This window comes from Dipodomys merriami, unplaced genomic scaffold, assembly GCF_024711535.1.
Source record: "Dipodomys merriami isolate MVZ:Mamm:240054 unplaced genomic scaffold, mDipMer1.0.p SCAF_11, whole genome shotgun sequence".
In the NCBI taxonomy this organism is placed as follows: domain Eukaryota; kingdom Metazoa; phylum Chordata; class Mammalia; order Rodentia; family Heteromyidae; genus Dipodomys; species Dipodomys merriami.
The window spans coordinates 44,242,443-44,264,649 of NW_027202382.1; the positions used below are offsets into that span (position 1 = coordinate 44,242,443).

A 22,207-nucleotide genomic window follows, 5' to 3' on the forward strand; every position below is an offset into this window, starting at 1 on the left:
TGGACCACCTTCCAAGTCCTATATATAATTTTTTTAGTGATGTATACAATATCCATTTTTTGTTTGTATGTGTTGATAGTTAAAAGTGACAAATCTATATAGTTTCCAGGTTCTCTCAGGAAAAGAGAGCTGCATGGTTTCTCTGTGATTTCTCTTTTCCCCCAAATATATTAAAACAATAATATTCATTGATATAAAGAAAAGAATACAAGTCAGAGAGCTCGCGGGACCCGGCAGCCGACCCATCTGTTCCCGTAGCATCTTCTGCTTCACTGGGGTCACCAGAGTCTCTGAGGGCTGAGGAGCAGGGCATCCTTCCCCAGGGAGCATGGGGGCCTCAGCCCCACCCGTCCCCTCCTGTCCCCCCTCTTTGCTCACTCTGGGTCTTTCATGCAGGACTCCCCGCCGCTGTCCCACCCTCTGAGAGCCGTCCCTATTGCTGTGGCAGATGAAGGAGAGTCGGAGTCCGAGGATGATGACCTGAAGCCACGAGGTAATGGCCCCAGGACAGGGCATTCCTGAGTCAGCCTAGAGCTAGCACCCCAAGTTATAGGCCTTTGCTCTGGCCTGCCATGGGCAGCCCATAGAGCTGTGGCTTCTCTCCTCGGGCCCGCTGGTGAAGCCGAGGTCCTAGGGACCTGGCCATCCTGTGCCCGCTGCCAGCTGCCCGCCTGGGAGATGGCCCGCTGTAGGCCGTGTCCTCCGCTGCATGGCTTGGGCAGAGCAGAGACGCTGAGCAGCTCATGACTTGACACACTCAGACCCAGGCACTGTGCCCTTGACACACGTCAGAGCCACACCCTGGGCCGTGGTGAAAGCCGGCGCTCAGCGAGGGGGGCTCGGGGACGCTCACCTCCCGCATGTCCTTCCAGGCCTCACAGGCATGAAGAACCTCGGCAACTCCTGCTACATGAACGCAGCCCTGCAGGCCCTGTCCAACTGGTAGGTAGTGCCCGCCTTGGAGGATGGGCTCTGTGGATGGGCATGCACCCCCAGAGAATGACCGGACAGGTTGAGGAAGCATCTGAAGGCCCGTCTTGGCCCTGGGAATGGTGCAGTGGCCGAGCACTTGCCTAGCAGGAGTGAGGCCATGACCTCCGCTCTGCACCCACACACGCCGGAAGTCCCCCTGTGTCCACTGTTGCCTGTGGAAGCCCAGGACAGTGCTTTCTGGGACGGGGACAGGTGCAGAACGCAGGGAGTGGGGAATGGGGGTTTCCCAAGCCCACACTGTCAGTGCGGGCCTGTGGGGGGTACTGTCCCTGGAGGATGGGGTGTCAACTCCACTAGGCTCAGCTGTCTCCTGTGTCTGACACGGGCTCGCCCACCTAGCAGCGATCAGGAGGAAGGGAACAGATCTGTATGCTTAGAAACCTCTGGAAGGATGTCATGAATATGCAGATGAGTTGTCCTACGTCAATTATTACTGTTTGTTTATGCTTTTTTTAATTTTTAAAAATATATTAATATTTTTCGGGGCTGGGAAGGTGGCTCAGTGGTAGAGCGCTTGCCTAGCATACATGAAGCCCTGGGTTCGATTCTTCAGTGCCACATAAATGGAAAAAGTCAGAAGTGGCGTTGTAACTCAAGTGATAAAGTGCTAACCTTGAGGAAAGGAAGCTCAGGGACAGTGCCCTGGCCCTGAGTGTGAGCTCTCAGGACTGGCCAAAAAAAAAAAAAAAAAGCCTGAGGAAAAGGGAGCAGGGGCACCTCCAGGCAGGTTGGCACCGTCTGCAGACACTGGGCACTGAGGAGCAAGGGCTGGCTACCCAGCCGGGACAGGCGGCAGCCTCCCCGGCCCCTGGGCCTCCAGCGCAATGCTGGAGGGGTGCATAAGTATCTCAGGGCCACTGTAGCACAGTCCACCAGCTGGGAGGCTTTACCAGCGACGTACACCTCAGTCTAAAAGCCAGAGGTCCAAGACCCAGGTGGCGGCAGGCCGGGCTTCCCTCTGGGCTCAGAGGGCTGTCCTCGTGAGCCTGCGTCCTCTCGTGTCCACTCTCACCTCAGCTCACCAGGCAGATGGGGTTGGGGCCTGCCCTAACACCCATTTTCACCCCAGTCCCTTCTGATGGATGCTTGTCTGAGTAGTCACAGCCTAAGGGGTGAATTTGGGGGCCACAGTCCAGCTCTGGCTGGTGAGGCCCTTCTAGTCAGCTGCAGGCATTTCTGGACATGAGGGCTTCGGGGGCATCGTACAGGAGCACTGGCCATCTGCCCCCGCCAGCTCCTCTCCTCTGACCTCATCCCTCTCCCCAGCCCACCACTGACCCAGTTCTTCCTGGAGTGTGGAGGCCTGGTACGCACAGACAAGAAGCCAGCTCTGTGCAAGAGCTACCAGAAGCTGGTCTCGGAGGTCTGGCACAAGAGGCGGTGAGTCCCTGACCTTGGGTAGGTATGTGGGGCCAGGACTGAGTCCCTCCTGATAGGTCTAGCCTCTCATGATCCCTGTAATGCTGTTAGTGAGCCTATGCTGTTTACAAATGGGGGACCTGAGGTACGGAGAGCTTGCAGTATCTTGTTCATAGGTATGCAGTACATGGAAGACAGAGGTAGCTGGCATCAAGCCCCACCGGCAGCCGCTTTGTGGATGTCTTTTGCTGCTGAGGCTCAGAGGCGGTCATGCCAGTGCCAAGCCTCGGTCACAGCCACATTTGTGGCAGGATATTGGTAATGAAGGGGTAGGTTCTGGTGTGTCCAGGGCCTTGGCACAGTATGAAACAAATGTAAAGATCCAATCTCTAGTCAGGCACCGGTGATTCACGCCTGTCATCCTGGCTACTGAGGAGGCTGAGAGCTGAAGATTGTGGTTCAAAGCCAGCCTGGGCAGGAAAGTCTGTGAGACTCTTACCTCCAATAAACCACCAGAAAACTGGAAGTGGTGCTGTGGCTCAAGAAGTAGAGCACTTGCTTTGAGCTGAAGAGCTGAGGGACAGAGCCCAGGCTGAGTTCAAGCCCCATAACCAACAAAAAACAAAAAACTTTCTCCAGGTAAAGCAAAATTGGGAAAAATGAGCGCATAGACATACATGTGTGTGTGTGTGTGTGTGTGTGTGTGTGTGTGTGTGTGTGTGTGTACGTGTACGTGTACTTGTACGTGTACGTATACGTGTACCAATCCTGAGCCTTAAACTCAGGGCCTAGGTGCTGTCCTTGAGCTTTGTTGCTCAAGGTTAGTGCTCTGCCACTTGAGCCACAGCTCCACTTCTGACTTTGTTGTTGTTGTTAATTGGCGACGAATCTCATGGACTTTACTGACTGGCTTCAAGTCATGAGCCTCAGATCTCAGCCTCCTGGCTAGCTTAGATTACAGGATTGAGGCACCAGTGCCTGACTCACATAGCCATGCTTTAAATGAAGAAGTGGATAAAAAGATAGTGTGAGATGATTTTCCAATTGTGTAAGAAGTCAGGCTTGCCAGGCGCTGATAGTTCACGCTTGTAATCTGATGACTCAGGAAGCTGGGATCTGAGGGTCATGGTTTGAAGCCAGCCCAGGCTGAAAAACCCCCATGAGACTCATATCTCCAATGAACCACCAGAAAACTGGAAGTAGCGCTGTGGCTTAAAGTGGTAGAGTGCTAGCCTTAAGCAAAAGACAGAGTTCAAGCCCCATGACTGAAGAAAGGGAAGGAAGGAAGGAAGGAAAAGATAGAAGAAATAAGGCTTGTGGAAGTTATCTATATGTGCTCTTTTTATTCATTTATTTTTATGTTTAAGTAGTTGTACAAAAGAGTATTAGTCCAACAAACCAGTTTATAAACAGTGCATCTTGATCAATGCCACTTGTGCTCTTATTTATTTTTGTAGAAAATTCCAGAAGTCTTTTTTTGTTGGTTGTGGGGCTTGTACTCTGGGCCTGGGCGTGGTCCCTCAGGTCTTCAGCTCAAGGCAAGGGCTCTACCACTTGAGCCACAGTGACACTCTGGTTTTCTGGTGGTTTATTGAAGATAAGAATCTCACCGACGGGGCTGGGAAGGTGGCTCAGTGGTAGAGCGCTTGCCTTGCATGCATGAGGCCCTGGGTTCAATTCCTCAGCACTACATAAACAAAAAGAAAAAAGCCGGAAGTGGCACTGTGGCTCAAGTGGTAGAGCGCTAGCCTTGAGCTGAAGAGCTGAGGGACAGCGCCCAGGCCCAGAGTTCAGGCCCCACGACCGGACCCAAAAAAAAAAAAAAAAAAGAATCTCACAGACTTTCCTGCCCAGGCTGGCTTTGAACCACAGTCCTCAGATCTCAGCTTCCTTAGTAGCTAGGATGACAGGCGTGAGCCACCGGCCCCCTGGCTCCAAAGTCTTGGTGTAATTCTGTGTGGGAGATACCATGAATGTTGCTGCTTTGTGGTAATTTTTTTTAACTTCAGATTGCTTTAGTTATGAGCATATATTGCTTTTAAATGAGAAAACCACAGGAAATATTTATAGTGAAAACAGATGTTCTAAGTGGGCCTTGTCCGGGCCTAGTGGGAAGTGCCCCGTGGAGAGCTCTGGGTGGCACTGCACAGCCAGGCCTGGCCTCCTCGCCAGCTGCGCAGCCCCCCGGGCCTCCCTCAGTGCCTCCCACCCCACTACTGCCTCACCACGCTGGCCACCCAGATGAATGGATTTGTGCTCCTCACAGGCCGAGCTACGTGGTCCCCACCAGCCTGTCTCACGGGATCAAGTTGGTCAACCCGATGTTCCGGGGCTATGCCCAGCAGGTAAGCCGTGGCACTGCCCAGGGCACACTCACACCTTCCCACAGCCGGCTCTGAGCCGCGGCTAGAGTGGGCAGGTGGACAGTCATAGCAGGAGGCCTGTTGTCAGGCAGGGGCTCACTGCAGAGCTCTTTGCCTGCCTTAGGTTGTGGGTAACCCCACTCTCAGAGAGGTACTGAGAGGAAGCCCAGGGAGCCGGGCCACTGTCCCAGTCACACTTCCAAAGGCAGTGGTGGAGAGCGCCCAGGCTCTGCTCCTTACGTGTGTCAGAGTGGCACCCAACCACGGGAAGAATTCGCTTTGATTAAACTACTTTGTGTTGTTGTTGTTAGTGTGCTAGTGTGCTGGGGCTTGAACTCAGGCCTGGGCACTGTCCCTGAGCTTCTTTTACTTAAGGCTAGCGCTCTACCACTTTGAACTATAGCTCCGCTTCCAGTTTTCTGCTGTTTAATTGGAGATATAAGAGTCTCACAGATTTTCCTGCCCAGGCTGGTTTTGAACTTCAGTCCTTAGATCTCAGACTCTTTTTTTTTTTTTTTTATTGTAAAGATACTATACAGAAGGTTACAGTTACGTGAGTGAGGTAATGAGTACACTTCCTCTTGAACATTGTTACCCCCTCCATTGTTTTCCCCCTACCATCCCCTCCCTCCCTCCCTTCCCCAAGGTTCTTTTTTTTTTTTTTTTTTTATGATTAAGTGATTACTTAATTTCCGGAAATTCACAGTATTGTGGAATAATGATGCCCATTTAAAGTCACAAGTTCATTCTAACTTTCCTGGAGCAAATTGTCTATCACAGTCTGTAATATATAACGGTGCTCACATGTTATATACCATATATGTGATCAGCAGCATGGGGATATTTGGTAGTGGTTCAACCAGATGAGTGGGAGTTCTTTGTTTCTTAAGTCCTGTTAGTTTTGTCATATCACCTAACATTTTGGATTTATCATCCACTTATCAGGGATCAGACTCTTGAGTAGGTAGGATTACAGGTGTGAGCCATTGGTGCCAGGCTACACTTAAAAAAGAAATTTTTTTTTGTTGTTGTTGTTGCAGTTCTGGGGTTTGAACTCAGGACCTCATGCTTGCTGGGCAGTTGCTTATAGCTGAGCCATGCTTCTAGCTTTGCTTTTGGCCTTTTAGACCTTGTACCCTTGCTTGCTCACAGCTGCTCACAGCTGGTGCTCTACCATTTAAGCCATGCCTCCAGCATGGCCTTTGCTGGTTAATTGGAAATGGAGTTTCATGTACTTTTCTACTCAGGCTGGGTTAGAAAGATGATCTTCTGATCTCAGCTACTGAAAAGCTATGACCCATCAGCACCCAACTTTGCTGGTTATTTTGTGTGTATGTTAGTACTAGAATTTGAACTTGAAGCCTGGGCACGCTGCCTTAGTGCTTTTGTTCAAGTCTGGCACCCTGCTACTTGAACCACACATTCACTGCTGACTTTTTGCAGGTTAATGATTTATCTGCCCAGGCTGGCTTCAAACCAAGTCCTCAGATCTCAGTGTCCAGGAGAGCTAGGATCACCGGTGTGATTTTGCTGGTTATTATTTTTTTTTTTTTTGGTCCAGTTGTGGGGCCTGAACTCTGGGCCTGGGCGCTGTCCCTCAGGTCTTCAGCTCAAGGCTAGCACTCTACCACTTGAGCCACAGCGCCACTTCTGGCTTTTTTGTTTTTGCTTATGTGGTGCTGAGGAATTGAACCCAGGGCCTCATGCATGCAAGGCAAGCGCTCTACCACTGAGCCACCTTCCCAGCCCATTTGCTGTTTATTTTTAAGATAGGGGCTCACTTCTACTGTGCACACATCTGGACCACAGTCCCAACTGTTTTAGGCTTCTTGTAGTTTCTGGGGTGATAGCCCCACGCCATCAATGTCTGTCCTAGAATGAATACATTTTTGAGTCCAGATAGCACCTTTGAAATCTAGTTTATAAAATGAGACCATAACAAAGCACTGCTCATGTGTGTCCCTTAGCTTCCTGATATCCCCCAGGAATGGGGGATTCCCAGCTGAGGCGCGGCCAGAGCTGGGCCTGAGTCTGGATCACCCTATTTGTCACCTGGATATGGGGCTCTTGCGTAGTGTGGCGGGCAGTGGGGGTGCCTTGGCTCTCCTGCCCCTCAGCCTGCCTGCACCCCCCTAGGCTGAGGGCCACCGGGCTGGGCGCTCTGAGGGCCACCGGGCTGGGCGCTCTGAGGGCCACCGGGCTGGGCGCTCTGAGGGCCACCGGGCTGGGCGCTCTGAGGGCCACCGGGCTGGGCGCTCTGAGGGCCACCGGGCTGGGCGCTGCTCACCTCCCTGAAGAGGGCACCGGCGCCTCCTGAGGCCCACTGCTGCCTCCGCCCCCTCTCTGGGGAGAATGTCTTTCACAGGGATTGGCCCTCACGCGGTCCCATGTCAGGGAGAGAGTGGAGCTCAGAGAGGCCGCACCCTCTCTCAGGCCACACAGCACACAGCGGCAGGGACGAGCCTCAGCGGTGGCTGGGAGAGGGGGACTCTGTCAGTGGGGCTGTGTGGCCTCTGGTGATGTCCACGTGGGCCGCAGGAGAAGCCTGCCTTTCTCTGCGCCGTGGATGGGGGGCGCATTTCTCAGCGTGGAATGCAGCGCAGCTGCGGGCCTCTCCCAGGGGCGTGAGTTTGGCAGGGAGCACACGGGACTTGTGGAAGGAGACTCGGGGCTGCTCGTGAAAGGACGCCGAGGTGCGCCCTGCGCACGGCTCGGCCGGTCGTGGTCCTCTGATCCTACCTGGGGAATCCATCCTGGCAGCCAGCTGCCTCCCCGGTTGGGGTCTGGGGGGGGGGGGCGGGGGCTGGCGCTGGACTGGGAACCCGGGCCCACCCCCAGCACCCTTGTCTTTGGCGGCGTCCACCATGGCCGGCTCACAAGTTTCAGGGCACCTTCTGCAAGTCCTCAGCACCAAGTGTGCGGGCATGTGGGACACGAGGAGCTCAGAATCCCGCCTGCCACAGGGTGCCCGGGCCTGCAGGAAGGTAGACCCCGCCCTGGGTCTCATCCTCGTGTCAGATGGTCACACTGTATGATAGCCGGTGGGGCTGGCGGAAGGGGGAGGGGCAAGCACAGGTGCCCGCTGGCCTGCTGGCATTGCTCGGCATGGACTCCTCCACTCTCCCAGCGCCCAGCTGCTCCCCCCCCCCCCGTCCCCCACCGCACCCGAAGCAGCACGGGGGCCACGTGCGGCACCCTCTGCCTCCGCTTGTGCAGAGCCGCTTAAGGTCACAGTGATGGGCAAGCAGCTCTCTCACTGAGGTGCCAGGGCCCGCTGCGGGTGGCAGAGGGCAGCGCCGTCAGCTGGGTGACGTGGCCCCCGGTTCCAGGACACCCAGGAGTTCCTGCGCTGCCTCATGGACCAGCTGCATGAGGAGCTCAAGGAGCCGGCCGTAGCCGCCGTGGCCACGCTCACGGAGGCCAGGGACTCGGACTCGAGTGACACAGATGAGAAGCGAGAGGGAGACCGGAGCCCCTCGGAGGACGAGTTCCTGTCGTGTGACTCGAGTAGCGACCGGGGCGAGGGTGACGGGCAGGTCCTGCACGGCGGCGGCAGCTCGCAGGGCGAGACGGAGCTGCTGATCGCCGACGAGGCGGGCCGGGCCATCTCCGAGAAGGAGCGCATGAAGGACCGCAAGTTCTCCTGGGGCCAGCAGCGCACCAACTCGGAGCAAGTGGACGAGGATGCGGACGTGGACACGGCCATGGCTGCCCTGGACAACAGGCCCCCCGAGACCCAGCCGCCGTCACCGCGCTCCACCAGCCCCTGCCGCACCCCAGGTATGAGCCAGACAGGCTCCACGGGGCTGTGGACAGTGTGACCACCCCGTGGGCACCTGCCCTGTGCCCCCTGGGAGAGGGGAGCAACCGGCCCCGTCTGGCACAGCACAGGTCAGGCTCCCTGGCCTCGCTACATCGGACCCCTGTGGAGTCTGAGCCCTAAGTTCCAGCTGGGCAGCATGTCTGTTCAGCATGCTCTATGAAGCTAGAAGGGGGCACAGGACCGAGGAGGGGCCCACGGTGGGCTCAGGCTTTGGTCCTGTCGGGATGTGGCGGTGGTCGGGTCGTCCAGGGTCCAGGGCCGGTGTGGCTGTCCCGGTCCAGTGCCGTGTCCCCTCTGTGCCCCCCAGAGCCAGACAACGATGCGCCCATCCGCGGCTCAGCTCGGCCCTGCAGCCCTGGCCACCTCCAGGAGGGCCACGCGAAGCTGTCCAGCAGCCCGGCCCGCGCGAGCCCTGTGCGGATAGGGCCGCCGTACGTGCTCAAGAAAGGTTCGGGGGCGGCAGGGGCGGCTGGGAGCGCAGGTGGGGGCGGCCATGGTGCCCACGTGGCTGGCTTCGCACGCTCGCTGCCAGGCCCACGCTGTGCATCAGCTCCGTGGCCCCCAGCCCCCTCGGGTGGGAGCGGGGAGGGGGCCCGCTTTGTAGACGATGCCATGATTCCAGGTCAGGTGCTCACCCGCTCACACAATTCAGGAACGTGACCCTGTGTTCTGGCCACGGAGGGCCTGCCTGGGCCCGTGGCGGGGGCCCGAGCCAGCCCTGTCCTGCGTCTCCAGCCCAGGTGCTGAGCTCGGGCGGCCGGAGGCGGAAGGAGCAGCGCTACCGTAGCGTCATCTCTGACATCTTCGATGGCTCCGTCCTCAGCCTCGTGCAGTGTCTCACCTGCGATCGGGTGGGTGCGGGGGGAGGGGGGGGCACGTCTGGCCACCGCCCGGGACAGGGTGGATGCACCCCAGGGCTGCCTCCCGGGAGCAGGCTCGCCTGCCTGCCTGCTGCCAGAAGCGGGGTCAGGCTGACCTCCCCCGCCCTCTCCCAGGTGTCCACCACCGTGGAGACGTTCCAGGACCTGTCGCTGCCCATCCCTGGCAAGGAGGACCTGGCCAAGCTGCACATTTACCAGAATGTGCCAGCCAAGCCAGGGGCCTGCGGGGACAGCTACGCCCCCCAGGGCTGGCTGGCCTTCATCGTGGAGTACATCCGAAGGTGCGCCTCTCGGGGCTCCCCACCCAGGGTGGGCACCACCGCCTGGCCCCTCCCACGAGGAGGGCAGGGCGCAGGAAGAAGGGATGTCACTCGCCTGTGGCAGAGGTGCCAGTCGGGGCCTTCTGGGGTTCAAGTCTGAACAGACCTCAGCCACCTACACCCCACGTCTTACTCTTGCTCAACATCTGATATCCCTTTTCCATGTCTAGGTTTGTGGTCTCCTGTACCCCCAGCTGGTTCTGGGGTCCCGTTGTCACGCTGGAAGACTGCCTTGCTGCCTTCTTTGCTGCCGATGAGCTGAAGGGTGAGTGGCCCGGCCAGGCCGGGGAGGAGTGCGTGCGGGCCGCTGTGCCAGGCCAGCACCCAGGGCAGCGAGATGCATGCCAGACGCTGCTTCCAACCAGGCTCAGCACCCAGCTGCAGCTGCCAGTGGCTCACGCCTGTAATCCTAGCTGCTCGGGAGGCTGAGATCCGAGGATTGTGGTTCAAAGCCAGTCTGGGTAGGAAAGTCTATGAGACTCTTATCTCCAATTAGCCACCAAGAATGCTGGTGTATTTTTTTTTTTTTTTTTTTTTTTTTTTTGTCGGTCGTGGGGCTTGAACTCTGGGCCTGGGCGCTGTCCCTCAGCTCTTCAGCTCAAGGCGAGCGCTCTACCACTTGAGCTACAGTGCCGCTTCCCCACCAAGAATGCTGGAAGTGAAGCTGTGACTCAAGTAGTAGAGCACCTCTTGAAGTTTAGGGACAGCACCTAAGCCCTGAGTTCAAGTTTCAGGCCTGGCACGCACATGTGCGTGAGTGCATGCACATGCACACACACACATTGTGGTGAGTTTGCATCTCTGAAATTTCCCACTTTAACCTTTCCTATCCTACTGGGTCTTACCTTTGAGGAAACTCACTCCTTCACCCCCTCCTGAATTTAAAAAATTTCAATTATGGTAACACAAAAGTTGCCACCATTGTATTTTGGTCAGTCATGAGGCTTGAACTCAGGGCCTGGGTGCTGTTCCTGACCTTTTTTTGCTCACGGCGAGTGCTCTACCACTTGAGCCACAGCACCACTTCCAGTTTTCTGGTGGTTAACTGGAGGTAAGAGTCTCCCAGACTAGCTGGTGCCAGTGGCTCATGCCTGTAATCCTAGCTACTCAGGAGGCTGAGATTTGAGGATCACGGTTCAAAGCCAGCCTGGGCAGGAAAGTCCATGAGACTCTTATCTTCAGTAAACCACTAGAAAACCAGAAGTGACACTGTGGCTGAAGTGGTAGAGCACTTGCCTTGAGCTGAAGAGCTGAGGGACAGCGCCCAAATCTAGAGTTCAAGCCCTACAACCAACCAAAAAAAAAAAGAGTCCCAGACTTTCCTGCCTGGGCTGGCTTTGAGCCATGATCCTCAAATCTCAACCTCCCTGAGTTACTAGGATTACAGGCGTGAGCCACCAGTGCCCAGCCTTAAGTTTTTTCTTAGATATAAATCATTGTCTTTTTTTTTTTTTTCCTTTCTAGGTGACAACATGTACAGTTGCGAGCGGTGTAAGAAGTAAGTGTGTGTTCGGGGTTTGTCCCTTGCTTTAGATGCCCAGCACCCTCCTGTTTCCACATTTGCCCTAGCAGTCTCTGGAAAACTGAGTGGTGGGGGCGCTGCTCAGCTGGCGCTGCTGAGCTCCGCCATGGTCACTGCTGCTCTCCCTCCTCCCCAGGCTGCGGAACGGTGTGAAGTACTGCAAGGTCCTGCGGCTGCCCGAGGTGAGTGCCTGCTGGGATGGGGGGGGAGGGGGTTCTGCGTGCTCGCAGCCCTCTGCCCTGCAGAGGCCAACCTGCCTTGCCCAGCAGCTCCCGCACTCAAGGGGCTGCCAGCCTCGGCCAGAGTGAGAGCCAGAGGGGGCGAAGCCTGTCACCCGGACAGTCAGAAGGAAGAGGACAGGGGATCCCAGGTGGCTGGGGAGGGGATGACGTGTGTTTAGATCCCTTTGAGGAGAAGCTTCTGGAGTTAGTGCCCACAGATCTGCTCATCAGAGCTCCTGGACAGATAACTGGGAGCCAGTGATGGGCAACTTCTCATGGGGACCTCGAACCTCCTGGCCAGGCCTGTGGGCAGGAGAGCCATCTGCCGCGGGCAGAGGCCGGCGCCGGCCTGGCAGCGCCCTCCTGTCACTGTGTCGGGGTGCCCTGCGTGACGGGCCTGCTCTCCCCAGATCCTGTGCATCCACCTGAAGCGCTTCCGGCACGAGGTGATGTACTCCTTCAAGATCAGCAGCCACGTGTCCTTCCCGCTCGAGGGCCTCGACCTGCGCCCCTTCCTGGCCAAGGAGTGCATGTCCCAGATCACCACCTATGACCTGCTCTCGGTCATCTGCCACCACGGCACGGCAGGCAGTGAGTGCTCGCGCCCGCTGGCCTCCGGCTGCCCTGTCTTCCCACATCCCCCTGACCGCCTCCTCCCCTCCCAGGCGGGCACTACATCGCCTACTGCCAGAACGTGATCAACGGGCAGTGGTATGAGTTTGATGACCAGTACGTCACTGAGGTCCATGAGACGGTGGTGCAGAACGCCGAGGCCTACGTGCTGTTCTACAGGTGGGCCTGGCCTCACACCGAGTCCACGCTGCAGGCGGATGAGCAGGCCGCTCACACTGGGCATGCGCGCCCCTGCGGGCCTGGGGCCCACCAGGCCTGTGCCTGGGACGCTGTGGGAGGGACGCTGTGACGGTGGGAGGGGCCCCGGGGCGCAGCTCTGCCCGCTGCTCATCCCGGCCCTCACCTGCCCAGGAAGAGCAGCGAGGAGGCGGTGCGCGAGCGGCAGCAGGTGGTGTCCCTGGCGGCCATGCGGGAGCCCAGCCTGCTCCGGTTCTACGTGTCCCGAGAATGGCTCAACAAGTTCAACACGTTCGCTGAGCCGGGGCCCATCACCAACCACACCTTCCTGTGCTCCCACGGAGGTGAGGTGCCCCCGGCCTGGCGGGGTGGGGGGGCCGAGGCCCGGCCCAGCACTCGCCGTGACTCCCTCCGCAGGCATCCCTCCCAACAAATACCACTACATCGACGACCTGGTGGTCATCCTGCCCCAGAACGTGTGGGAGCACCTGTACAACAGGTGAGCCCCCCCCCCCCCGCCCCCCGCCTGCTGTGCGGAGGCCCTGCCCAAGAGCAAGCGGCTCACCCTGGGCTCTCCCCGGCTCCTCCTCCTCCACTCTGCCTCATCCCGTTGCTGCCCGGCAGCCCAGCCTGGGGCCCCGTGCAGCCCTGTAGGGCTCAGACTGGTTGGGAAAAGGGGCCCACAGCCTCCGTCCCCTGAGTGTGATCAGATCCAGTCTAGGCCAGGCCAGGCCTTACCCCTCTACTAGCTGGCCAGCGGGCCGGACGCCTCCTGCTTCCAGCCTCCCCTTGAGGTGCTCAGGCGCCAGGGAGGGCAGTTCCCAGCCACACAGCTCCTGCCCTCGTGGTCAGGAGAAGCAGCAGGTCACTAGGCTGCCCTTTCACTAGGGAGCAGTGTTCTGCTGGGCTGTGCCAAGCCTCATGGTGCCCCTGGCAAAGTGGGGAAGATGGCCGCTTCCCCTGCTGCCCCTCAGGCCCGTGTGCCTCTCTCCTGGGTCCTGTGCAGGTTTGGGGGCGGCCCTGCTGTGAACCACCTGTACGTGTGCTCAGTCTGCCAGGTGGAGATTGAAGCGCTGGCCAAGCGCAGGAGGGTGGAGATCGACACCTTCATCAAGGTGAGGGGGCAGGGTGCCCGCGGGGGGAGCTGGGCGAAGGGCTCGGGGCCAGGAGAAGGTCGGCGAGTGGAGGCTCCTGCTGCCCAACGCCTGGGTTCTGCAGCCTGGGCTGAGTGGTCATCCCCCGGCCTGGCCTGTGACTCCCACGATGGCCAGCAGGGCCAGCCTTTACCTCCAGGATGCCGGGGACAGCCAACATCACCCACAGACATTGTCGCAGGTCCCTGGGAACAGCTCCTCCTTGGAACTCACTGGGTTCCACACTCAGGATGCCGCCCAAGACGAGCAGACAGCACAGCTAGACCAGCCTGGGCCCCGTGACGGGAGGGGCTTGTGTCTGGGCAGCTGCCTCAGGGCCCGGCGGCTTCTCTACCTGCAGTGCTGCTGGGGATGGGACTTGGGGCTTCTGCTTTGTGGCTGCTGAGAGTGACCAGGGCTCCTGGGCAGGCAGGGCTCAGGTAGAAGTCAAGCTTTATGAGAGGGCGGGGCTCCTGGGTAGGCGGGGCTCAGGTAGAAGTCGAGCTTTCTGAGTGGGAGGGGCCCCTGGGTAGGCGGGGCTCAGGTAGAGGCGGAGCTTTCTGAGTGGGTGGGGCTCCTGGGTGGGCGGGGCTCCAGATCCTCTGAGTAATAGCATCCTCACATGGTCTCAGGAAGGTTCACTAGTACTCCTGGCCGTCTCCACTGGGGGGCTTCACTGAACTTGTCCTGTGGGCTGGGGAGCAGGCTGACCCACCCCTCTGCCTTCCCCTCCCCGCAGCTGAACAAGGCGTTCCAGGCTGAGGAGTCCCCCAGCGTGATTTACTGCATCAGCATGCAGTGGTTCCGGGAATGGGAGGCCTTTGTCAAGGGGAAGGACAACGGTGAGTGTGTGTGGCGCTGCGTCCCCAGGGGCCGCGTGTGTGGCGCTGCGTCCCCAGGGGCCGCGGCCTCCCTCCCACACAGGCAGCGCCAGCTCGAGGCCTGTGCCTGGCGCCAGGGTCGCGGGTCAGTTCGCACTTCCCTGCACTGGACCCAGGCCCTGCCCTTGGCGTTCCACTGCTCTCCATCATAGATCATTCTAGAGCATCTACCATGGTTCTTGACCCAGTAGAGTTCCCTCTGATCACCAGAGCCAGAAATGGCCCCCCTCAAGTCTACACTGGCTCCAAGACTGGGTTGGAGCCATGCGCTGGGCCTTGGCCTGAATGTGAACACTCCAGAGCTGGGGGGATGGCTCCTCGCGGCCCTGATGAGCACCGGGGTGGCGGTGGTTGCTGGCAGCATGGCCTGGCCTGTGCCAGCCGTGCCCTGGTGGTCCACCGCCCCACCCACAGCAGCTGGGGGTGGGTGAGGCAGCGGGACAGGCTGCCACTGCCCAGGTCCCTCCTGCTGCCAGGCTGCTGGCACCCGAGCGGAGCCTGTGCCCTAGAAGCGCCCTGCGCTAGGCCCAAGGGGGCTGGGAACCCCTGGCTGGGGCTCGGGAGAGGAGCCCCTGGGGCTCAGGATGGCCGCGCAGGACACAGACCCATACTGACTCCGGTGACCCCTGCATCTGCCGCAGAGCCGCCCGGGCCCATTGACAACAGCAGGATCGTGCAGGTCAAAGGCGGCGGCCACCTCCAGCTGCGCCAGGGTGAGTCCAGCCCGGCCTCTGCTCGCTCATCACCTGTCTGGGGCTCAGGCTAAGATGGCACACCCAGGTCCGGGCCAGGGGGCAGCAGGGCCGCCGGCGGCATGTGCCACCTGGAGCCCCCGGTGGGTGGTGTCTTGGGGGCCCCCGCCTTGTCTCCCCGGTGGCTTTGCACGCGTTCTCGGTTGGCTCCCCGTCCCTGAGGGCGTGGCGTGCCTGGCGTGGCGTGCCCGGCGTGGCGGCTTCACGGGCCACAAGCACCAGCTGCTGCCCTCGGTCCCCCACAGGGGCTGACTACGGGCAGATCTCTGAGGAGACGTGGGTCTACCTGAGCAGCCTGTATGGGGGCGGCCCCGAGACGGCCATCCGCCAGAGCGTGGCCCCGCCCCCGGACCCCGACAGCCTGCACGGGGAGCAGAAGATCGAGGCCGAGACCCGGGCTGTGTGACTTGGCGGGCCAGGCTGTGAGTGGTGTGCCGGACCCCCTCCTCCCCAGCCAGGGGGTCCCTGGATGTCCCTCGCCGCCGGCCCCCGCGGGCGTGGGGCGGAGGGCAGAGGCTGGGCGGGCTGCGATAGGAAACGCCCCGCCCGCAGCGTCGTGTCCACCCGTGGGGTCCTCTGGGTCCCCCAGTGCCAGGTCGGCCTCGGCCGCCGCCCCGGGTCCGGCTCACTCCCGTCTCCTCCCTAGCTCAGCCCGGTTCCGGTCCCCGAGTCCTGCAGCACCGCGCGGTGAGGAAGCTGTGGACGGGAGGGTCCCCCGCGTCACCCACGGACGCACCCCACACCTGGCGTCACCAGGAGGCCATCGGTCCTGCAGCGAGGCTCCCACCCCCCGTGTGCCCCCGCCACCTCACAGCTCCCGCAGGGGCGCCGCTGAGCCCCGGGAAACAGGCTGCTGAAGCAGAAATACCTCACGTGTCATCATTTGCTGCCCCCCCCCCCCCCGCTTCCTGGCCGGCTGTCTGGCCCCCAGGCGGGAGCCCCGCAAGGACACCTTGTGTCTGGGGCCTCAGACCTTCGGGGGGGCACTGGGGAGGGGTTCACTGCATTGGGCACAGACAGACTGGGGCACAGGGGAGTTCTGGGACCAGGCCCCCACTGCGGGGGCCGTGGGGTACCCCTAGAGGTCGCCTCTGGTTCCCCAGCCTGCGTCTCCAAGGGGCCGCATGCAGCCGGAGCACTGTTGCCGGGAGTCCTTGTGGGGCACAGCTTGCGGGAGCTGGGCCCCGCTGCGTGGCGGCCTCCGCGCGATCCCGTGTCCATAATAAACGCCATGCGCCCCACGCCCACTGTCGCCTCTGCCTTGGCTGACCAGGGAGGGGCAGGGGCGCTGGAGCCCATGGGACGGGGGGGGGGGGCAGGGGCCGCCCTGAGCCCCGCCCCGCGGGGATGCTGGCACCCCTCCGTGCGGGGGGGGGGGGAGGGCGGTTGGTTTTGCTTCTTTGGGGAGAATGGGGGGCTCTGCTCTGTGTTCCCCATGCCACATACTGCGCGCAGCAGCTCCGTGTGGAGCCTGGGGCCGTGCCATCCCCGTCAACCCCACCCCGCGTGCTTGGCTTTCTTTCTTTTTGCCAGTCCTGGGGCTTGAACTCAGGGCCTGGGCACTGTCCACGAGCCTCTCTCTGCTCAAGGCTAGCGCTCTACCACTGGAGCCACAGCGCCACTTCTGGCTTTTTCTGTGTAGTGCTGAGGAGTCCAACCCGGGGCTTCATGCATGCGAGGCAAGCGAACCACCTTTCCAGCCCATGGCTGGGTTTTAAATCGTACATATGCACGCACGCGTGCGCGCACACATGCGCGCACACACACCCTCCTGGGTTCTGCCCCTAGGGCCAGGCAGGGAGTGAGGCCCCCGTGGAGAATGATCAGCCCACGCTCCAGCCTGGCCTTGGCTCTGACACCAACACTGGGGCTGGGTGCGGCTCAGGCAGGGCCTGCCCCCCCCCCCCCCGTGCCGTCAGCGTCAGCACGGGGGGGGGGGACGGGGAGAGGGGTGCAGCCTCTCCTGGCTGCTGATGGCCCAGCAGGGTGCTTTGGAACCCACAAGCTCCCTGCCCTGCCCAGCTTCTTCCCGGAGGATGAATCCCAGGCGCCCTTGTCCCCTCCCCACCCCCAGGGCTGGACCCCTGGGCTCTGAGGACACAGACACGCGGGAGTTTTTCATTTGCCCTGTCCCTCGGTGGCTGATGTCCCTCACGAAAGCCAACGGGACAGAGACAGGAGTGTTTAAGTCAGGGCCCAGGGGCACTCTGCAGCGGGAGACACGAAAGGGCTGCTGGGCGCGGTGGGCTGCCTTCACACGCGGATCTCGGCCTCCGAGGGTCGCGTGGAGTCGCCGAGGCGTGGGCAGGCCCGGCCCCAGTTTGGGGTTTTACTGTGCAGCTGCCGCTGGCCTCTTCCCTCGCTGTGTCTGCACAGACAACTTAGAGGGAGACACACAGCTGCCCAGCAATCCCTGCCCCGTGTCTGAAGCCGGGTCACCCTAGCTACTCAGGAGGCTCAGATCTGAGGATCGCGGTTCAAAGCCAACCCGGGCAAGAACGTCTGTGAGACTCATCTCCAGTAAACCACCAGAAAACCGGAAGTGGCGCTGTGGCTCAAGCGATAGAGTGCTCACCTTGAGCTGAAGAGCTGAGGGACAGTGCCCAGGCCCAGAGTTCAAGCCCCATGACAGACAAAAAAAAAAAAAAAAAAAAAAAAATACTGTGAAACGTGTGAACAAACCCTACAGTAACACCCCAGCCGTCCTTGACATCCGACCCGCCCATCCCGGTCCCCTGGCTTAAGGACCCTGCACACAGCCACCAGGGGTCGCCGCTGCCCTGCTCCCTTCCGTGTGTGTGGTCTGGGTGTGGCTGGGCTGAGGGTGGTGGCGCCTGGGTGCCCGGCCCAGCTGGTATTTCCGGACCTACTGGAGGAGGCTGTGGCACCGCCCCGGGGCCCCTGGCCGCGTCAGGACTCGGCAGGCATCCGGAACCCGTCTCTAAAGACTCCGCCCCGTGCACCCCAACATGAAACTGCCTGGCGGTCGAACCCAGACCCAGAGGCCCAGAGGGGATACATGATGAATCCACAGGCTGGCACCTGGCTTGGGGGAAGGAAGAGTCTGAGAGGGACAGTAGGGACATCTGTCTCTTAGGCTGTCAGGGACCTCAGACAACTAAGGCCACAGAGAGCAGGCTGACATGTCTCCTGCAGCAGCGTTCTTTCCTAACCACAGCAATACGATTTTCAGTGGTGTCAGTAACTGATTTTAATTCGTGTGTGTGTGTGTGTGTGTGCTGGGTTTGAACATGACCTGAGTACTGTCCCTGAGATTTTCTTACTCAAGGTTGATACTACCACTACACTTGCAGATTTTTTTGTGGTTAATTGGATATCAGTATCAGTGGACTTTTCCTGCCCTGGCTGGCTTTGAACCTCAATCCTCAGATCTTAGCCTCCTAAGCAGCCTGGATTACAGGCATGAGCTCCTGGTGCCCAGCATTGATTCCCTTTTACCACCTGTGCCTCTGAGAATCAAGCCTTTCATTACTGGTGGTGGAAGTCAGTTTGTTGTCGACTTCAGCTCCTCCTGCCCCTGTCCACCGCTCTCAGTGCTGGGGTTAGAGCTGCGGCAGCAGTGAATGAGGGGTTTGCTTTGGAAGCTGGCCCTGCACACTTGGGGGGAGAGGCTCTTACTGAGGGCCCCCTGCCCTCACGGGTGCCTGTGAATGCTGCTTCCCTTGCAAGCAGGCCCTGGCAGTTGCCGGCAGCAGAGGTGCATTTTCACAGCTCATGGCAGAGCCGGCTTTCCTGCTGCATGTGCCCAGTGGGAGCTGGATACAAAGTCCTGACCATGTGTGTGCGCGTGGGCACGCGCGTGTGCACCCATACTGAAACTTAGCTTTTTTACTCAAAGTTGGTGCTCTACTTCTTGAACCACTGCTAGCTTTTTTTGCTGGTCAATTGGTGATAGGTCTCACAGACTTTCCTGCCTGGGCTGGCTTTGAACCAGGATCCTAAGTTCTTAGTAGCTAGAATGACAGGCTTGAACCAGCATCCAGCCCAAAGCCCCCCCCCCCATCTTTTCACATGTGCCCAGACAGCTCAGCTCAGCGTGGCAGGCAGCTGCAGGGAGACTGGCAGGTCCTGCAAGGGCCCTGAGCAAGGAGGGGCTGGAGCACCTGTGATGGGCAGATCTTAATGCAATGGGAACAGGGCCTGGGCACTTGTATCGCCTCCCCCATGCTGTGGGCCCCAGAACTGGAGGCTGGGCGCTGACCGGCTGGGAGGGCATTCTCCGCGCCATCCATGGCCTGGGGAGCTCTCTGGCCTGCCCTGAGCACCGGGCTGGCCTTGGGCTTTGCTTCCTGGCCGCTTCCACGGTCACAGCGTGGTGGGGACCCAGGGCCAGCCCAGCAGTCCCAGGACTTCGACGACACAAGTGTCTGTGCCAGGGAGTCATCTGTTCACGCAACCAGCCATGTGCTTTTACACCAGAAGTTATATTTTATTTACCAGTTAGAGGATTAACACAGAGTTACAAGGTCAAGAGAGGCCTTCCAGTGGAAGCACTTTATTTGGTTTAATTTCATCTCCAGAGACAAACGAGCAATTCCAGGAAGTTTACGGTGGCGGAGCCGGGCCTTGAGACGCTGCGACGCTCCGAGGTCAAGAGTTAGTGCAACACACACACTCACGCACATGTGCACACACACATTTAGAGGGGCTCCGTGTTGGGTTAAAACAGTTCAGTTGCATCATTAAAGTGTTTTGGATGTTAGAAGCACAGGACGCAGAGCCGACGAGAAACACCGGACCACAGCTTTCGGAGACACACTTGCACTAACTAAGGTGACTTGGTTGCTGGGTGAACTCTCCACTCACGAGAGGTCAGGGGAGGCCCCCGCGCCCCTTCACGAGACAGGGCCACTGCTAAACGTGGAATTGTCCCGCTAGCGGCGTGGACAGGAGGCACAAGAGCTGAGCACCCGGCGTCCACTGCAGCAGCTCGACAGCGGGATTCCCAGCCCCCCCCCCCCGCCCCGCCCCGCAGCCGGGAAGCAAGTTCTCAAGCACCGTTCTTCCTTCTCTAGACACAGGTAGTATGGAGTTAGGAAAGCAAGCACAGGCACGGACAGGAGCACGCTACATCAGCCTCGACGCGCATTAAAACCACAGCGCTGCAGCGGCTCCTGTGCCGCTGTAAGGAACAAAACCTACCCTGACCCATGATAGGGAAGATGTGTTCACATGCATGATGCGGGCTCTGAAATCACACTGGGAACATCTGGACCGAGGGCGGTGGGGTCCGCCAGGCTTGGGACTGCCCCAGGGTCCCGGATCGCCACTTAAGAGCCTGCCCGGAGCCACGGGGTCCCAGGCCCCGGCCTGCGGGATGCACGCTGCACCTTCCGGCTTGTGGGCAGCCCTGCAGCTCCATGCTGGCCTGAGCATCCCGCTTCCTCTCCACCTGCTCTCCGCAGGGCAGGGCGCGGGGAGTACCGTCCGCCCCGGTGCGCGTCCTCATTTCCAGAACCCCAAGCACCCGCAGGCCCGACCCTAGCACCGCTCCTGCCCCTGGGGCCTTGCAGTGTCCTTTCCTTCCCGCTCCAGAGACTCCCTGTCTCCCGTCCACAGACACCAGGAATTGGGGATGCTGGAGGTGGCTGCCTGGGTCTCACGAGAGGATGAAGAGGAACGCGCGCTCTCTCCCCCTAGCTCCTAGTAGGACCACGGACCCACGCGTGGCCGTGGACAGCGGTGGCCATCTTCTCGTTTTCTGCACCAAGTAGGAGTACGCCTGGTGGACTGCTGACTCGGATGCTCGGTGACCTCAGTTTCCCTCAGGGGTGGGCGGTGGCCGAGGGGCTGCGGGAAGGAGCTGGGGTGGGGACAGGGGGTGGACAGGAGGCGGGCCGGGCAGGCTCCTCTTGGGACTCACAGAACACAAGCCTTCATGAGCTGGCCCCAGGGGACACTGGAGGGCCAATCAGACGGCCGGGCGGGGCGGGATGGGCGGGACGAGACAGCAGGGCGGGCCCACATGCTGGACTCGGTGTGGACCCCACACACTGGGCTCTGGACGGAAGCCGGGGTGCGGGCTGGGGGGCCCCGTGCTACCGCAGGCCCCACAGGCCGGGTCAGAGGGGAGCCGGAAACCCAGGAAGGCCCCCCCCCCCAGAGGACGCATTTGTCAACCAGGCCCCGGGGCCCAGGGGGGCCGGACGGGGTCGCCCAGGCACAGAAGGCACAGTGTGAGATGCGGAGGGCGCGGCGGGCGCGGGCAGCCGCTGCAGCTCGGTGGCTGGTGCGGGCGGGGACAGCGAGCCTGCGGACGGCATGCCGGGAAGACAGGGTGGTGGCCGGGACTGCGGTGAGCAAGGTGGGGCCCGGCCCGGCCCGCCCCGGCGGCCTGCAGGGACAAGCAGATGGACGGACAGATGGACGCGTGGAAGTGGATGGACGGGTGGAGTGCGCGCGGCTCCTGGACAGGCTTGCGGGCTCCAGCACGGCCGCCTTTAGGAGTCTACAACACAGAAGACAGGAAGGAAAGGGCCTGGGTTAGAGAAGGCACTGGGCGAGGCGGCGCTCTGCGGCAGGGTGCAGGCCGCGCCGCCCGGGACAGACGTGGGGTTACATGGGGTGGGTGCCACCAGGAGGAACTTTCACTGTTTTCCTTCCCGTCTTTAGCAGGCTTCGCTTTGGAGCTAAGAGCCACCCTCGCTGCTCCTCTCTAGTCCCTGAGTTTTTTCAGTGCTAACCCTGGAGCCCCGGGCTCGCGCACGCTTGCAGTCTCTCCACCCCAGCTGCCGCCCAGCCTGGACTGAACTTTTTGAAGACGGAGTCTATTGCTCAGGCTGGCCTGCAACTCCCAATCCTCCGCTTCTGCCTCCCAAGAGTCAGGATTACAGGTGTGCGCTGCTGCACCCTGTCCTGAATATCTGTTTTTTTGTTTTTTTTCTTTGTCGGTTGTGGGGCTTGGACTCTGGGCCTGGGCGCTGTCCCTCAGCTCTTCAGCTCAAGGTGAGCGCTCTACCACTTGAGCTACAGCGCCACTTCCGGTTTTCTGGTGGTTTATTGGAGATAAGAGTTTCATGGACTTTCCTGCCCGGGCTGGCTTTGAACTGCAATCCTCAGATCTCAGTCTCCTGAGTAGCTAGGATGACAGGCGTGAGCCATAGGCGCCCGGCTCTAAATGTTCTTCTG

The 22,207-nt window shown here is 60.0% G+C and overlaps 2 protein-coding genes across 9 annotated transcripts in view; one reads left to right on the top strand and one right to left on the bottom strand.

Moving 5' to 3' along the window:
• Window positions 1-15,961, top strand: part of Usp20 (ubiquitin specific peptidase 20) — a 32,930-nt gene extending 16,969 nt beyond the window's left edge. For all 8 annotated transcript variants that reach the window (XM_070014829.1, XM_070014830.1, XM_070014831.1 and 5 more), the window contains 20 exons: window positions 397-493; window positions 873-942; window positions 2,260-2,373; window positions 4,619-4,697; window positions 8,045-8,495; window positions 8,846-8,986; window positions 9,274-9,389; window positions 9,534-9,700; window positions 9,910-10,004; window positions 11,204-11,237; window positions 11,398-11,443; window positions 11,893-12,073; window positions 12,148-12,274; window positions 12,467-12,636; window positions 12,710-12,791; window positions 13,299-13,407; window positions 14,165-14,267; window positions 14,948-15,019; window positions 15,304-15,480; window positions 15,705-15,961. In XM_070014829.1, coding sequence (XP_069870930.1) covers window positions 397-493; window positions 873-942; window positions 2,260-2,373; window positions 4,619-4,697; window positions 8,045-8,495; window positions 8,846-8,986; window positions 9,274-9,389; window positions 9,534-9,700; window positions 9,910-10,004; window positions 11,204-11,237; window positions 11,398-11,443; window positions 11,893-12,073; window positions 12,148-12,274; window positions 12,467-12,636; window positions 12,710-12,791; window positions 13,299-13,407; window positions 14,165-14,267; window positions 14,948-15,019; window positions 15,304-15,464 — 2,415 coding nt within the window. In that variant the 3' untranslated portion in view covers window positions 15,465-15,480; window positions 15,705-15,961. The remainder of the gene's footprint in view (window positions 1-396; window positions 494-872; window positions 943-2,259; window positions 2,374-4,618; window positions 4,698-8,044; window positions 8,496-8,845; window positions 8,987-9,273; window positions 9,390-9,533; window positions 9,701-9,909; window positions 10,005-11,203; window positions 11,238-11,397; window positions 11,444-11,892; window positions 12,074-12,147; window positions 12,275-12,466; window positions 12,637-12,709; window positions 12,792-13,298; window positions 13,408-14,164; window positions 14,268-14,947; window positions 15,020-15,303; window positions 15,481-15,704) is intronic.
• Window positions 15,962-19,558: 3,597 nt separating this feature from the next.
• The window catches only part of Fnbp1 (formin binding protein 1), a 117,752-nt gene continuing 115,103 nt past the window's right edge, over window positions 19,559-22,207 (bottom strand). The window contains exon 16 of the mRNA XM_070014837.1: window positions 19,559-21,527. Coding sequence (XP_069870938.1) covers window positions 21,520-21,527 — 8 coding nt within the window. The 3' untranslated portion in view covers window positions 19,559-21,519. The remainder of the gene's footprint in view (window positions 21,528-22,207) is intronic.